The sequence below is a fragment of the Notechis scutatus genome, chromosome 3 (genome assembly GCF_049901735.1).
Source record: "Notechis scutatus isolate UNSWTSFEM ecotype Mainland chromosome 3, rNotScu1.2, whole genome shotgun sequence".
NCBI classification, from domain to species: domain Eukaryota; kingdom Metazoa; phylum Chordata; class Lepidosauria; order Squamata; family Elapidae; genus Notechis; species Notechis scutatus.
Genome location: NC_142011.1, coordinates 131,272,378 through 131,289,493, shown reverse-complemented (window position 1 = coordinate 131,289,493; position 17,116 = coordinate 131,272,378). Strand labels below are relative to the sequence as shown.

General features: G+C 35.2%; 1 protein-coding gene across 2 annotated transcripts in view; it reads left to right on the top strand.

Moving 5' to 3' along the window:
* The window catches only part of CDH10 (cadherin 10), a 153,594-nt gene that overhangs the window by 82,320 nt on the left and 54,158 nt on the right, over window positions 1-17,116 (top strand). For both annotated transcript variants that reach the window (XM_087961176.1, XM_026673412.2), the window contains exon 3: window positions 15,830-16,124. In XM_087961176.1, coding sequence (XP_087817302.1) covers window positions 15,830-16,124 — 295 coding nt within the window. The remainder of the gene's footprint in view (window positions 1-15,829; window positions 16,125-17,116) is intronic.

The window sequence follows — 17,116 nt, the reverse complement described above, 5'->3', positions numbered from 1 at the left end:
ACAAAAAGAAAACAGTGACGAAAAGCTGACATCTTTTTCAAATTGTCACTGCAAATTGTGAAGCTGTATAAATCATGTGTACCATGGGACTGCCACATAACTTCAAGCTGCATATTTAATGCTAGTACAAATTTGACTAAGCATATATTAACATGTAAAATAATCTTTATGCACACATTAAAAAAATATAAATGAGAAGAATCTTTTCAATAGCAATTTATGGCCATACAATATCCAATCAGTGCATTTGAGGTTTTTTTCCCCCCCTGTAAACCAGATAGAAAATTATTAAGACATGAGTGACCCTGATCAGGGCTTCCCAGTCCAGGAAATGGACATGATTTTATTGAAAATGTGTTGATATATTAAATGCAAATCAGAAAGGCTAGAACTTCTTATAGTATCTGCCTATATAGGAAGAGCACTTACCCAATTTTTCAACTCAACACTTCAAGAAATTTCTCTTTGAAGCAGCTATTCAGTGTGGCTACTAATTTGTGCATAGCTTAGACAACTATGTACTTTTAGTGGGTGTGATTAATGAGATTCTTACACTTACTAACTGCACAAGGAGAATGTAGACTAACATTTCATTAGCATGACATGGAGTCAGAAATAAATTCTTTGTTTTGTAATCAAAAAAGTCTTGTGTCCCAGGTGATGTTGAGCAGCTGATAGAACCTTAAGGATGATGAGAAAAAAAAGTGGGGAAAGAAAAACATCTTCTCTGAGCACTTTTGTCTCCCTTTCCCATTCATTAAGGAATTTGGAAATGGCCCAGATCATACAGACCATCCTTCTAAAAAGAATCAAGCCAGCTGTTTGCTTTAATAGGGCCCCAGGGAAGTTGACTTGAATTTAGGGAGAAAAATACTGACATCTAACATATATAGTATCTAATATCAGTCAAATCTCAGTTCTTCAGTTTCATGGCTCTATTTTGTTTTTCAAGTTAGATATTCTAGAGCGAGAGTGTCAAACTCAATTTCATTGAGAGTCACATCAAGGTTGTGTTTGACCTCAGGGGGCCGGGGTGGGCATGGCCAGCTTGATGTCACTTGTGTCACAGGTTCCTGTGGTGGCCTAAGCACTCTGCTAGTGAAAATGGGTTCCCAAGATCCATTTTCAGTTGTGATGACCTCCTGCAACTCTTTGCCAGTAAAAATGGAGCTCAGGAGGACCGCCCATGGTAGGCCAATCCTTCACTGTTTCCAGGGTGGCCCCATGGGCCAGATTTAAGCACCCTGTGGGCTGGATCCAGCCCCCAGGGATTGAATTTGGCACCCCTGTTCTAGAGCTTTATAGGCTTTACTAGATAATGATAATAGTAATAGATAGTATCATATCTGCCAATGGAAGAAAATATAATTTGAAAGCTAGAGTAAATTATATTGTCTATAAATTATAGTCTAAGATATGAATAATTCCTAATGAGCACTGAGAGAATACGTATGCCTACATATATGCATATATATTGGAATACAAAGATGCATTATTATACATACTATTCTAATATTATACATACATATAATTACAAACATGTCTTTTAAAAACATCAATAGAATTGTTATAGCAACTAAGTTGATGAATCATAATATTTACAATAGGTTTATGCTTAATACTTCATGACACCAACAAATATCTTATAAAAGGAGATCTATTTGACTGAAGGGAGATCCTCATGAAATCTATCTTGAACTCTTGGAGAGTAGGATATAAATACAAGAAATGCAATGAAAAACTGGCATGCAGAGAAAAGTGTTACAGGATAAAGTCATGATAAATAATTGTAGAAATAATACATATTTATTCAGATTCAAAAGAGGAAGGTACCGTTAGTGAGTACTCTAAAGTGAAATGGTACTGATGGGAAGAGGAATAAATGAACTCATTGAAGTAACAGTTTGCAAAATATCAGGGGCAAGATAAAACAAAAACAAAACCACATCTTTACAGCTGATCATTTGGAGAGAGAAAATTGTTCAGTTAAACAGATGTCTTTTCCTTTCTCATCTTGGCTGACATACATCACAGATGTCCATTAGCCAAAAGAAGTGTGTGAACATTTTATGCTTATGACAGAAAATAAGAATGACACTGTTATGCTTCAGATTTTTGTGTCTGTTGTAATTTTTCCACAAAGAAAAAGACTACCTTTAAAATAATTTGGGACAATTTCTGAAAGTTTAGTCTATTTCAACACTTTTATGGCAAATCCTCTCCTCCTCCCTCCTCCTCCTCCTCCTCCTCCTCCTCCTCCTCCTCCTCCTCCTCCTCCTCCTCCTCCTCCTCCTCCTCCTCCTCCTCCTCCTCCTCCTCCTCCTCCTCCTCCTCTTTCTCCATAATTGGCTTCTAGTTTTGCCATGGTATATACATTTTTATTATTATTATTATTTTCTGATGAAGCAGTATTACCCATTGAGATGCCTTCATCAGCCCCACTAAATTGTTAAATTCGATATGACTTGACATGACTTCTAAAAACAAAATGTGTCTCAGAAAGAATAGCAATTCCAGTATACATTGTGTAAATATTTCCATTCAGAACTAGAAGAAAAATTATCCAGTCAAACTCAAGTCCCGAAATAATTGACTCCCATATTGTACTCAAGTGACCAAAAAGTACAGAATATTGTTATTATTCATCACTTGTAGAGCAGTCTTAGATTAGCTAATGGAATGGGTAGGGTAGGGTAGGGTAGGGTAGGGTAGAGTAGAGTAGAGTAGAGTAGAGTAGAGTAGAGTAGAGTAGAGTAGAGTAGAGTAGAGTAGAGTAGAGCAGAGCAGAGCATACTTTATTTAGCTAAGTGTGATTAAACTTACAAGGAATTTGTTTCCAGTGCAGAAACTCTTAGTGTACATGCAAAACAGCAGAATAATAATAATGATAATAATACCAATAAGAAGAGGTAGTAGATAAGATGAAAAGGATAATAATAATACAGATGTACCACATGAGTAAATATACTTAGGCATAAGACTGCTGGAATTAGGTGTTCAGCACAAGGAAAAAAGCTATCTCTGTATCTAGTTTTGGTATGCAAAGCCCTGTAGCAGCATCCCAAGGGGAGGAATTGAAACAGTTTATGTCCAGGATGTGAGGGGTCTATAGATATTTTCTCAGCCCTACTGACCCATAGACAGTTCCTCTATGGAAGATGGGTTGCAGTTGCAGTTGTTTTTTTCTGCAGTCCTAACTATCTGTATGTATCCTGTTTGGTTTCTGTATCAAATCAGACAATTATAGAATTACAAATGACAGACTCCGAAATTCCTCTGTAGAATTGTATCAATAGGTCCAGGGCAATCTGAACTTTCTGAGTTGACCCAGGAAGAACATCCTTTCTTGTGCTTTTTAATGATGGCACAACATTAAGCACAATAATGATTTAATAATATTAGGCCTGAACTAATCTTTTTATCATAATTGTATTAGAAAATTTTAAATTAAAAAAATTATATATATATATATTCTTAAGTTTTTGTGGGTATTTATATGTACGGTATCCAGCTTTGTTCGGGTATTTTCCCACGTCATTATAGTTGTGCTTTTAAAGTTGTAGCAACGTTTTGGCAGAATCTCATCTGCCATCATCAGGCTTCTGTATTGTGTTCGTCTGTGAGTCAGACTTTCATAGCTGTTTAAACGTTTGACTCACAGATGAAAAGTCTGACTCACAGACGAACACAATACAAAAGCCTGATGATGGCAGATGAGATTATGCCGAAACGTTGCTACAACTTTATATATAAAACTTCCAAACTTCCTTACAATAGATAGAAACATACTTATTGCCTCTCATGCCCCATTAAGACCTGGAGCAGTTTCAAGTTTTACATTGCCAGTGAGTCAGCAGATTTCTGGCTCAAAAACCACAGTTGGCTTTGGAGCCAGAAGAACCATAGCCAGAGCAAGAATGTTGCTTTTGGTGGCAGATGGTTGCCACCTTGGCAGAGCCAGTGAAGTATTATAAAGATAATATTATTACTATATATTATGTAATCTGTCCTGCACATATTTGGTCAGTCTGGTCTAGTGGTGAAAGAATTAGTCTTAGGCAAGAAAGCCAGCTGGCTGACCTTGGTGCAGTCACTCTCTCTTAGCTCAACCCATCTCACAATGGTTTTGTTGTGGGAAAATAGGACAAGGAAGAAGTATATATGCATCTTCACTGCCTTGAATCACTTATAAAAAATAATAAAGGTTAGACAGGATAGATAGATGACAGACAGACAGATAGATGATAGATAGAAGAAAAGAAAAGAAAAGAAAAGAAGAAAAGAAAAGAAAAGAAAAGAAAAGAAAAGAAAAGAAAAGAAAAAAGAAAAAGCATTTCACCATTGGCTGTACTGAAAACTGCTTTTCACTGAATGCGATTGAACTAAGATTTGTTTTCTTTATGCTTTTCATTCAAAATTTCAAGATGTGAAAAGAAACAAAACTAGTCTTTTGCAAGAAGAGAAGTAAAAAAATTATTTGGTATTTCCTGTTCAAAAACAATATCAATTCCAAATAAGAATTTAAGTTAGAGGCTTAATTTCATTTTGAGATGCATTTCTTCCAGTACTTTCAATTTTACTTCTTCAGATTAGTATTGCTAATAGCAAGAATCTAAAATCTACTGAAAACAAAGATATGAAGAAATCATGTATATCTCCCTCCCTCTTTCTTTGTCCTTCTCTATGATGGACTTCCTATTATTAATGGAGCCAAAATTGTACTATCCATTGCTGCTTTTGTGCGGCGGACCAGCTCTGGAATATTGGTCTAAGAATCTAATCAGTACTGTTTTAAATAACTGTTTTTTACTTAAAACAACAATAACTGGAGATTTACTCCAATAATTAAAGGTGGTAGTAATTCATATATAATATATATTCATCAATCTACTGACACCTATATTCCATATTCCTTCTCTAATTTTGCCTTTGAATTTTATTTTCCTTTATGGTAACATCAACAACTAAGTTATTTTAATCCAGCAACATCACAAGAACCATTAATACTCCAAAAGATCCTAGATTCTTCCTTAGTAGGAGAATTTTGACTGCCAGTTGACTTTCACACTTGCTGGGGTTATATTACTTTTAGCATATATTTCCAGTATTTTTTCTTATCCCTCCTAGGAGTCTTTTCTCACTTTTATTATTTGATTTTTAATCTTGAGAGCACAGTATTTAGCAGGCTAATTGTTTGCAGAGGACATGTTAGTATACTGGAATTGGGTATGTCTAGTTTAATGGGGGGGAAAGGACTAGGTGTGATATGATAGCAATGTTCTGATATCTCAGAGGTTGTCACAAAGTAGAGGGAGTCAACCTGTTCTCCAGAGCACCTGAGGGCAGGACAAGAAGCAACTGATGGAAACTAATCAATGAGAGAAGCATCCTAGAACTAAGAACAAATTTCCTGACAGTTAAAACAAATAATCAGTGGAACACCTTGCATCCAGAAATTGTGAATACTTCAACACTGGAAGTTTTAAAGAATAAATTGGATAACCATTTGTCTGAAATGGTATAGGATTTTCTGCCTAAGCAGGGGGTTGGACTAGAAGACCTCCAAGGTCCCCCCCAACTCTGTTTTTCTATTCTATACATTAATAAATATGATTGTCTTCCCTACCAAAATTAATAACACTTATTAATGGGTTTGGTATTTTTTTCGCTGTACAGTATAAATTGGTCTCTAACTCCAAATTGGTAAGTTTAGAAACAATTACAATACACTTTACAATGAGACTCTTCTGGAAAGTTACAGTAATACCCAGAAAAGAAACAAAGCTTGAACTAGAATAAATCTCATACTTTAATATTTTATTATACTGTAGTTGCTGTTTTTTATTAGAATTCATAGTTATAGATAAATTATCTTAGATTTTGAGGTAATAGTGTAATAATTAATGTTTTGGTGCCAATAATGTATACCATACATGGCATTGCTTTATATATTTCTAAACATGTATTTTCAGAAAATTTGTGCACTATTTTGCAGTCACTTCCTCTTTTTTTTTTTACTCAGGAAATGTATTGTCTAAGAAAGTTTTAGTTTCCAAGATTTTCCAGTTTTTCCATTCTTTCTTAGGTTATTTAATGGCAAGTTTTACTCATTAGAATTTGTTCTCAGTGTTATATTATAATAATTTGTGTGACCCACTTTATAAATATAAGGGTTTAACATTCCAGTCACATAGGTTAATATGTAATTTACCCTCCTAACATGATAGCTTCTGGGAATTGCTCACTATTCTACCATATTATGGAAACATTTTTTAAGCAAGTCAAATAACTGCAACATTAGCAAGATTGTGGTTATCGTTTTCTAAAACATACAGAATGGTAGTATCTTTAGTTAATATCTTTTAACAAGCAGCCTTTGAAATCTAGTACTTGAGAATTGAACATAACAATACATAAAATAATGTAATGTTAAAATGACACTTCATTTAAAGGGGCTGCTATTTTATGAAGAAATGGAGAATTCTGAGAACCATATCAAAACTTAGCTATTTTTCTGAATAAAATGTTACATATGTATGAAAGCCCTTTTTGCTAAACTGAAGTCTTTTAAGGAGAAGTCTTTTAATGAGGATTATTCTTTCTCTATTTTTAATAAACATAAAAACAAATGGTAAATAGAATCTGTTACTCAAAGATTTTTTTTCCTTTTAGTGACCCTGTAATCCCTTACATTGGGGTGGAGTCAGGGTGACTGAATGAAGCCCTTTCTGATGCCTCTGAAAAGCTCACAGTAGATGTTTTCTCTTTGCGCCCAGTAAGAGAAATATCTGTTGCTACCAATAATTGAACTCACAGCCTTCTAATTGTGAGGTGAGAACTCCACCTCTAGGCCATGTCACCATTCCTGCTATTCAAAGAATAATAAGCCAAAATACCTCTTTTGATATTAAGCAGTGCATCAGAGTAGTTCATCAATAGTCCCTCAGAGTATCACTGAAGAAAGAATAGCACAAGAAGATAGTTGTGATTTCAGTTGTCTCAGTGGGTGCCACACTTTGCACTCCAGTTTTCTTCTGCTTACATGTTGCTACCATGAAGATTTGACATGGTAAAGATATAATGTCACCTGATCAGTGATTTCAAAGTAGTTTCAGTGGGCGTGGCTCAGTGGGCACGCTTTGTGCATGCGCATGCACCAAATGCGCACTTTGCACATGCACAGAGGCTTTTCCTACTCAACTCCTGCAATCCTGCACGCTCCCTGTATCTCCCATAGCTGACGTGGGGCCCTCTGCAGCTGTGCTACAAAAGCAGGACATAAAGGCCAGTATGGGAGCCTGGGCAGGTGGATGGGCCCAACAACAGATCATCTGAGAGAACCAGTTCGGTCTCAGCTTATCTTTGACGCTACCGGTTCAGCAGAACCAGGCTGAACTGGTAGCATCTTACTTCTGCACCTGGTTGCCATTTAAGTTTTTTAAAAAGGTAAGAAAAAGACATATTTTAAAACACTAATGAACTATTTCTGACTTCCAGATGTTCAATTTTTATAATGTCATCCGACTGCCATTTGAGTAAAATTAGGCAAGAGAAACACGTATTTTAAAACATGGATGAGCTATTTTTTTACTTCCAGATGTTCAATTTTAACTTCTATGAGCCTTAGCCAGAATTATCCCTGATAAGAAGTAATGGGAGTTACATTCTAAAGGAACTGATTTGCTCTTCTAAGCTATTGTTTTCTTGAAAAAAATTAAGAATGATGGCTTTTTTTAATTTAATATTTTAATGAATACTTATTCATATATGAATACATGAATAAAAATAGGATTTTATCCCTTCTGTAAATACCCTTAGTCAATAAAGGTAATCCATGACTTAACAAGTTCATTTAGTGACCATTCAAAGTTAAAACAACACTAAAAAATGACTTATGATTGTTTTTCACACTTAACGATTGTTGAGGCATCCTCATGATCATGTGATCAAAATTCAGATGCTTGGCAATGGGCCCATATTGATTTCCCAGGGTCATGTGATCCATCTTTGCAACCTTCTGACAAGCAAAGTCAATGGAGAAGCCAGATTCACTTAACAACCATGTTACTAAGTTAACAACTGAAGTACGTAATTCACTTAAAAATGTTGGCAAGAATGTTGGTAAAATGTGGCAAAATTCACTTGACAAATGTTTCACTTAGCAACAGAGATTTTGGGCTCAATTGTGATCATAAGTCAAGGACTACCTGTACATAAGATTGTACTGCATGGTGACCAAAGATAATTTGTGATATTCAGTGCAGATAGAAAGGCTTCAGTGGGATATGGAATTGCCTTGTCCCCAATCATATGTTTTTTATTCAATGACTGTTTTCTATTTAATTCTTGCAGTTTATTTCTATAATGGTAACAAAGTCTGTTCTCCAGTCAATCTGGCTGGATATTTCAAGGAATATTAGTGAGTATACGAAAAAGTCCTTTGTTATATGTTACAGTTCACTAAAAATTACTTTTTACTTGAACTGTTAAAGAAAGAGTCTTCTTTCCCCAGCATGATTTTGGTCTATGTCAAAATTGCTCTTGCCTTCCTTTTAAAAGAGAAGAAGGTGGGTGTTTTCACAAAAGCAGGGACTGTGCTATCAGTACCAAGCAGCTGTGACAGGCCATGTTGGAGAACATGAAAGAAATGGCAGCTCAAAGATACAAGGAAGGCTGGCAGCTTCCAAGAGAGAATTTAGATGCTACTTGGAAAAGGCATATAAGTCCAGGTAATACAGTAGTAAATAAATAATTGTCGGTCCAGAGAAGAAACATGTTTTTTGTTCCAGAATGAATAGGGTTTTTTGTTTTTTTCCTCATAATACATAGAGTTGGAAGAAAACAGATAGACTGCTAATTCCAAATCCCTCCTATGTGCAGAATCCAAATTCCAATTAAACAATCCCTGATAGATGGATATGAACATATCCAGTAAAAGGAAGCCCATACGTCTTTATGCAATTGGTTCCATTGTTAAACAACGCTTACTTTTAGAAAAAAATGTCCTCATATTCAACACAAGTATAGTGGGTATTGTTAATAAATTGTTTTTATTTTCATCCAAAATGGAGTCAATTTAGGATATTCCTGCAATCCCTTCTCTTGCTACAGCTTATAGTGTTGTATTTTAATATTTTGCAAAAGCCTTACCAGTGATGATCAGGTGATGATGAACAAACCATCATTTCCTAAAATTTGCTTTTTAATATATTCTAAGCAAGGTACAGACATGTTGCTCTTTAATAAACACAAGCATTTCCTACTCCCCTCCCCCTGAGTGCTGGGGAAATGCCATCCAAGGTTTTTTTTTTTTTTTAGCTGCTCATATCTTTCTTAGTAATCATGATGAAGAAAACAAAAAGAAAAGAAATAGTTGATGTGCATAAAAGCGGGCCTCAGCCACAATCTGTTGAAGAAAGTCTATTGAAAAATGGGGCAAACTGTAAATCCAGGCAGTAAAAAACATAAATTTTAGAGAAAAACTTTTTCTGTAATTTGCAATAGTTGCTTTCATCAATCTGTTTAGATATAAGACTATCCTTTAGACCAGGGGTCCTCCCCCGGGCCTCAGCGCAGTCCCAGCTGCAGCCCATTCAGAACCAGGCCATGAAAGCAGCATGCAAGCTCGCGCGCTCAAAGTTTCATTTGTGCAAGCTACAGGATGCACTCATCATTTGTGTAAATGGATCTGCTTGCATGGAATCATCTTCTGTTGCTAACCCTAACCCACCCCCGGTCCACAAAGCCAGAAATGTTGGAGACCTTTGCTTTAGACAAATCTCACATTTAAAGACGTTCATTTTTTTGAATCATGTATTTGGTGATAAAGCTGGCATTGCAGCTCATCATCAGTTTGTGGGCACCCTGAACTTGTTTCTGACTCACCACAGAAATGTTTTTATGCTGAAAGTTATCAGTCAGGAGATCAGAAGTTTTTATATAGTGAGTCAGCTTCAGATAGCCCTCAACTTACAACCAGTGGTGGGCTGCAACTGGTTTAACAGCCAGTTTTGTGAGTGCATGCTTTGCACTCATGCAGCGCTAAAAAAAACCACAACTTGAACCTCTACAGGGCATCCCTGGTAAGTAGAACAGCTGAGGTGTGTGAAAACCACTGTGCCACATGAATCAGCTGAGCTGAAAAAGATGGAAATATAGGACAGGATAGGGTGGGTGCAGGTGGGCGGGGCCAGCTGATCATAAGAATTACCAGTTCGTTAGAACCAGTCCGAACCGGCAGCAGCCCACCATTGCTTACAACCACTCATTCAGTGACTGTTTGGAATTACAACGGCACTGAAAAAAAGTGACGTATGACATTTTTCACATATTTGATAGTTGCAGCATCCTCGTGATCACATGATCAGAATTTGGACACTTGGCAAATGGCATGTATTTATGACATGACCCCATTGTCCTGGGGCCATGTAATCAAATTTGCAAGCAAAATCAATAGGGAAGCCAGATTCCCTATGTAACAGCCATATTACTAATTTAAAAACACAGAGCTTCACTTAAGAACTATGTCAAGAAAGATAGTTAAATAGAGCAAAACTTACTTAACAACTACTCTTGCTTAGCAATGGAAATGTTGGACTCAAAGTGCCAGTAATATAGGAAGATTTCAAGCAAGAATTTTTCCATCTGTTCTTTCAGATGCCAAAATTGAACCTTCTCTGTGCAAAGCTTAGGTTCTTCTCTGGCTGTGCTATAAATATTTATTATTTATCCTTCTTTCTTTAAAGTGCTTAAAAATACAGTTCATTGTAAGGATAGTTAATGTTAATGTGATAGCAGTTTTTACTGATGTTCTTTAGGTCATTACTAAAGACAAGGAGGCAAAAAATATGCAACATAACATCTCTTTTATTATGATAATTTATTGATTTAATCTACATCTTAGTATAAGGAACCCATACTCACTATAAAACTGATGTATGCTTTTTAGTTCTGCATATTATCCATACTATCCATACTAATCATGTTTTATAGTGTGAATATATTTATAGTATGCATATTCTAGCAGACCTCTTACCAAAAAATGTTTCTGCAGGTTTAATTCAAATTAAATAACATTGATATGCAGATAAGATAATTAGTATTGTAGCTGTATAACTCCTTAGTTTTCACCAGGGAATAAATATCTATAAGCCCAAATCACTGAACAAGCCTGAACATATATTGAAAAGTACATTTCATTCCTGGTTTTATCATTACTTAAGTTAGTGTTAGCAATGTGAACTTAAATTATTCTCATTGCTGATTTCAAGGGCCAATTCATTTGCCAATTTCTGTAATTAAAAATTATTCTCTTGATTTATATTGAAGGATTTTGTGTTGTAAAAGTGAAAAGCAGCTTTCTGCTCATTCATCTTGATTAAAATAAGCCTTGTTAATAAACTTTATGTCAAGATATAAGATTTTAATAGGTTTCTTTATGTTACTAAAAATAAAATATGTCACCCTCAGAAGCATAATGTATATTTTACTCTTCTAATGCATATGTTCTACTCAGACACATAGTCATTTGTACAGATAATGATACATAGAAGTGGTTTGAACATGAAGAAGGATTCTGATGAATTTTCAAGGAGTGAGCGACATCTGTCACTCTTACAATGCATTTTGAAGAGAGAATATAGAAAATATGACCATTGGGGGAGACATTAAAGGAAAAAAGAAATTATTTAAAAATGCAAAATAGAAAGGACAGAAATAGGATGAGCATTCATCCATGACATAAAATAAAATACCAGCTAAAAGAAAAAGATAGATTTTCAATCAGACTTGCATAGATGTATGATATATAAAATATGAAATAGCATACTCATATAAATATATATAATACACTAATAAAATGTTAGTAGAAAAAACAGTGATCTTGATAGTGACCATAATTTTAAAGTAACTATTAAAAAATGGTAACTTTTCACTGGTTTTATTCTTAATACTAAGAGTTACTAAGATAATATACAAGATGTGACTTACAATGTATTGTCCACAATAAAATAGATAACTAACGTTTTCAGTAAAGAATACCATTTTCTATAATTAATAACTAATCAAATGTATAAATTTTAAAATGTTTGTACATCCTAATTATTGTATGAGCTGGGCTTAATAGAGCAAAAGAGTTCAGATTTTTGGCAATGGTTTGTAATTAACTGGGCTTTTGTTGATATTAAGCTAATCTAATATCTCTAGAACATTATCCATTTTGGGAGAATAGTAGAAAACCCAACTTTGATGAGGTGAAAAACAAACAAAAGAACTTCAATATTTATATCATATAGATCAGGGGTGTCAAACTGGCGGCCTGCAGACCAGGTGTGTCATGCACAGGCCATACCCACCCCAGCTCCACAAAGGGGAAATGTGATACATCATGTGATGGCAATGTGACACCACATGTTTAAAACCCATGATATAGATGGATGAAGACAGTTATGCTTTTTAGCCTAGCTATGTGGCTGAAGTGGATAACAATATGACTGTTTGTGTTTGTGTGAAGGCAGAGGTGGTATTCAGCAGGTTCTGACCAGTTCTGGAGAACCGGTAGTGGAAATTTTGAGTAGTTCAGAGAACTGGCAAATACCACCTCTGACTAGAGATTTTACAGTATCCTTCCCTTGCCATGCCCACCAAGCCACGCCCACAGAACTGGTAGTAAAAAAAAATTGAATCCCACCACTGTGTGAAGGCTATAGTTACTTCTGTCTGTGATTACAACCACTGCCTATAATCACAGCTGTGTCCATGACTAGATGAGGTATTTATATAACTTTATTATTTTGTATATCCAATTATCATTGAAGTTACATTAAAATAACTGCTGGACTGTTACGAGTTTTAGCATAATTGTAAAATGTCAGAAAAATCATGACAGATATCAATAAAAGGACATAAAAAAACAATATGTTTGCATTAAGGCTAAACTAGTAATAGATGGTCACTGATAGAGGTACTGGGAAGAAAATGTAATAAACAGTTGTAATTTGAGTAGTGATTGCTAAATAAATCTCTTCCTTTTTCATTAAGTCATTCTTCACTGTTTGGGAGCAATGAACTTAACAATGATTTATGCTGGGACATGCTTGGATTTAGAAGAAAAAAGCAAAAACTTGAAGATAAATGATACTAAAGCACCTTAAGGGACCAAAAGTATAAGCTTTGCGCCAAACTTGCTGCTTAAAATGTCAAATCAGCTCTTACTCTTGAAGCAGACGTACTTAATAAAAACTACAGTTTTACCCGTTTCAATACATTTTCTGCAATTTGGTGATAATACGATTAGGAAACATTAGAGAATCTGTTAGAAATGTGGAGATCAGTGAAAATAAAGGAATATTTTCATTTTTTAAAAAAACAAGACAACAATTGGGAAAAATTTGATTGTCAACAAAGGAAAAAAGACGGAGTCAAGGTATTCTCCAAAGCACCTGAGGGGAGGACAAGAAGCAATGGATGAAAACTAATCAAGAAGAGAAGGAACCTAGAACTAAGAAGAAATTTCCTAACAGTTAGAACAATTAATCAATGGAACAACTTGTGTCCAGAAATTGTGAATACTCCAACACTGGAAATTTTAAAGAAGAAATTGGATAACCATTTGTCTGAAATGGTATAGGATTTTCTGCTTAAGCAGGGGATTGGACTAGAAGACCTCCAAGGTTCCTTTCAACTCTGTTTTTCTATTCTATACATTAATAAATACGATTGTCTTCCCCACGAAGATTAATAACACTTATCAATGGGTTTAGTATTTTTTCTCTGTACAATATAAATTGGTCTCTAACTCCAAATTATTGAGTTTAGAAATAATTACAATACACTTTACAATGAGACTCTTCTGGAAAGTTACAGTAATACCCGGGGGGGCGGGGGGGAACCAAAGCTTGAACTAGAATAAATCTCATACTTCAATATTTTATTATAGTTGCTGTTCTTTTGTTATTATTAGAATTCATAGTTATAGATCAATGATCTTAGGTTTTGAGTTAATTAATAGTGTAATAATTAATGTTTTGGTGCCAATAATGTATACCATACATGGCATGCTTTATATATTTCCAAACATGTATTTTCAGAAAATTTGTGCAATATTTTGCAGTCACTTCCTCTTTTTTTTTTACTCAGGAAATGTATTGTCTAAGAAAGTTTTAGTTTCCAAGATTTTCCAGTTTTTCCATTCTTTCTTAGGTTATTTAATGGCAAGTTTTACTCATTAGAATTTGTTTTCACAGTTATATTATAATAATTTGTGTGACCCACTTTATAAATGTAATGGTTTAACATTCCAGTCACTTTGGTTAATATGTAATTTTCCCTCCTAACATGGTAGCTTCTGGGAATTGCTCACTATTCTGCAATATTATGGAGACATTTTTAAGCAAGTCAAATACCTGTAACATTAGCAAGATTGTGGTTATCATTTGCTAAAACATACAGAATGTGGGGGATATAGTGGTAGTATTGTAGGAAGAATCAACTTGGGGAGGGGTCTGCTGACAGAATGTAGGGTTGACTGTAGAAAGTTTATTAGGTTAAATAACGCCTATTAATGCTTAAGGCTTAGGGGAGTAGACAGGGTTTGAGGACTATGACTGGTGGTAGTTAAAGGGCAAGCAATAATATCAGTGCCGAGAGAGAGATGATGGGAATCTGGAAGTGGACCACTTGTGAGGAAGGACCCCTTTTTTCAAAGAATTAATTGAAAAGTGAAAAATACTTTGATACTGTCTTTTTACCAAGTCTGAATAAAGCATGAGATACAGAAGAAGTATGCTAAATTTCTTGTGCTGATTTGGCTGTAACTGTACATGTATGCATTTGTGTGTGTGTGTGTGTGTGTGTGTGTGTGTGTGTGTGTGTGTAATGTATGGAGAGAGACAGACAGACAGAGAGCTTATGTATGGAGAGAGAAAGAGAGAGAGAGTATAAATACAGAACAAAAATGTCTCAGAAATACAAGAGAAGAATACCCTGAGAGAATAAAATATCTCCCTAACATTAAGCTGGGGTTTTCCATGAAACATCTGTTCCAATATAGCTTCTATGACAACCTCAAAATGAATGTGACCCATGCCCATAAAATCTAAAAACTGCCCATTAGATTAAGTTAGATTAATACTAGTTAGATTTACTTCTTTTATGAGGCAGAGCTGTTAGAGATGAAATAAAAAAAAGTCTCTAATCCTCAGATTAAAAAATGTGCCATGTCTAAAGTTACTTTGTTATAACTAATATATTTTAGATATAATAGAAGTAATATACTGGGAGACTGCAGTTTACCAATAAATTTCTGAGGTTCCTTTTTCTTTAATAAATAGGAAGCTTTGAGATTTTTTTAAGTGCACCACTAGCTCAAGAAGATATTATATTCTTAATTAGTATGTATCCTGTCATGTTCTTTATCTGCTTAGAGAATTTACAACCAACATGGCAGGTTATGAATGGTTAATAGATTCATTTTCAAAAAAGAAAAGGTCAGCATTAACATAAAATTCTTGTAAGATTTGTGACACAAATGTTCTTCTCTGTAGAACAGGTGTTGCTAGAAAAGCTAAAATCTGCCACCAAAGCTAAGCTATCAAGATTATTCTTGATATTAAGAGCATTCTGGTAATGAGAAGTATGCTATACCTGCTTTTGCTACTGCTGCTATAGTGAAACACATTAAACTCTCTGTGAGATTTTGCCAGTTCATATTTTCTACAGTCATGTGGAATTTAATATACCCTAATTAATTGGATTATTAATATTTGTTGTTATTGTGTTTACACAGCTCTGTATCTTTTTCCTTGCTTACTCTCGCTTTTTTCTGTTCTAGCTTCACTCTGACCAGGACAAAGGAGATGGATCTCTCAAGTACATCTTGTCAGGAGATGGGGCAGGCACTCTTTTTGTTATTGATGAGAGAACAGGAGACATTCATGCCACAAGAAGAATTGACAGAGAAGAAAAAGCTTACTATACCCTACGTGCCCAGGCCATTAACCGAAGAACACTCCAGCCAGTGGAACCTGAATCAGAGTTTGTCATCAAAATCCATGACATCAATGACAATGAGCCAACATTTCCAGAAGAAGTTTATATAGCAAGTGTTCCTGAAATGTCAGTGGTTGGTAAGTATATCATTATGAAATGGAAAAAGCATGAGTTGGTGGGATCTTACTGTAAATTTAGATAGTTGGAATATAGGTTGGTTTACATTAAGAAGATTGTTCCAGTTTGCAGGGCTTCGGCGGCAGGCAGGAATTCGTGATCGTGCACGGTTTCTGCCTGGGCTCGCTGCTGGAGCGCCCCGAGTCAGTTGGTTTCAGGGCAAAGTCACCCCGTAGAGGTGGTGAAGAGGGGGGAGATCGCCAGCAGGGTCGAGGAGAGCCACATCTCTCCTCCTCAGCTGGTCAAACTCCCTTTCCCGAAGGCGGTAGGAGCAGTGGTCAGAAATGGCCACCTCAAAGAAGCACTCAACCAGAAAAGAAAATGCAGGAGGAAGATAAGAAGTGAAAGTTTTGGTTGACCGGGATAAAAAGCAACAACTAAGGTACCCTGGAATTTAAATTTTATAAAAGATAATATCGCTCCCAAAGAAGAGTCAGAAGCAGCGAAAGAAAGTGAAAAAGGGAAGGTTTTTTCTTCTTCTTCTCTCTTCTTCCTCACATTGATAACGAAGAGAGCTAAATAAGAAATCGGAAAAATCCGCTTTGGCATCAATAATTAAGCTGAAAATATAATTAAATGCCAAAGGGACAATAAAGATTTCTGGACACTAAAAAATCCTTTTTGTCTATAAGTAGGAAGGGAGAGGAAAAGAATAAGGGCAGGATCTGGAAGGAGGAGGCTGCCTGGACTCCAAAAGAATTTAATGTAAAATCTCAATAAGACTTCTAAAAGATAGATTTTAACTGGAACTTTGTAACTAAATAGTAACCCCAGGAAGAGAAAGTGAAAAAAGAAGAAAGTGTAAAAAGAAACAGCTTGTGTGTATTTGGATTGCTTTTTGACTTTTGGATTTTTGGATATTATATTTGAATGACTAAAACCAATTGGGTGGTCATATAAAATTTTTTACAATGGCTCTATCTCTGGATGAACTAAAAATGGAATTTAAAAA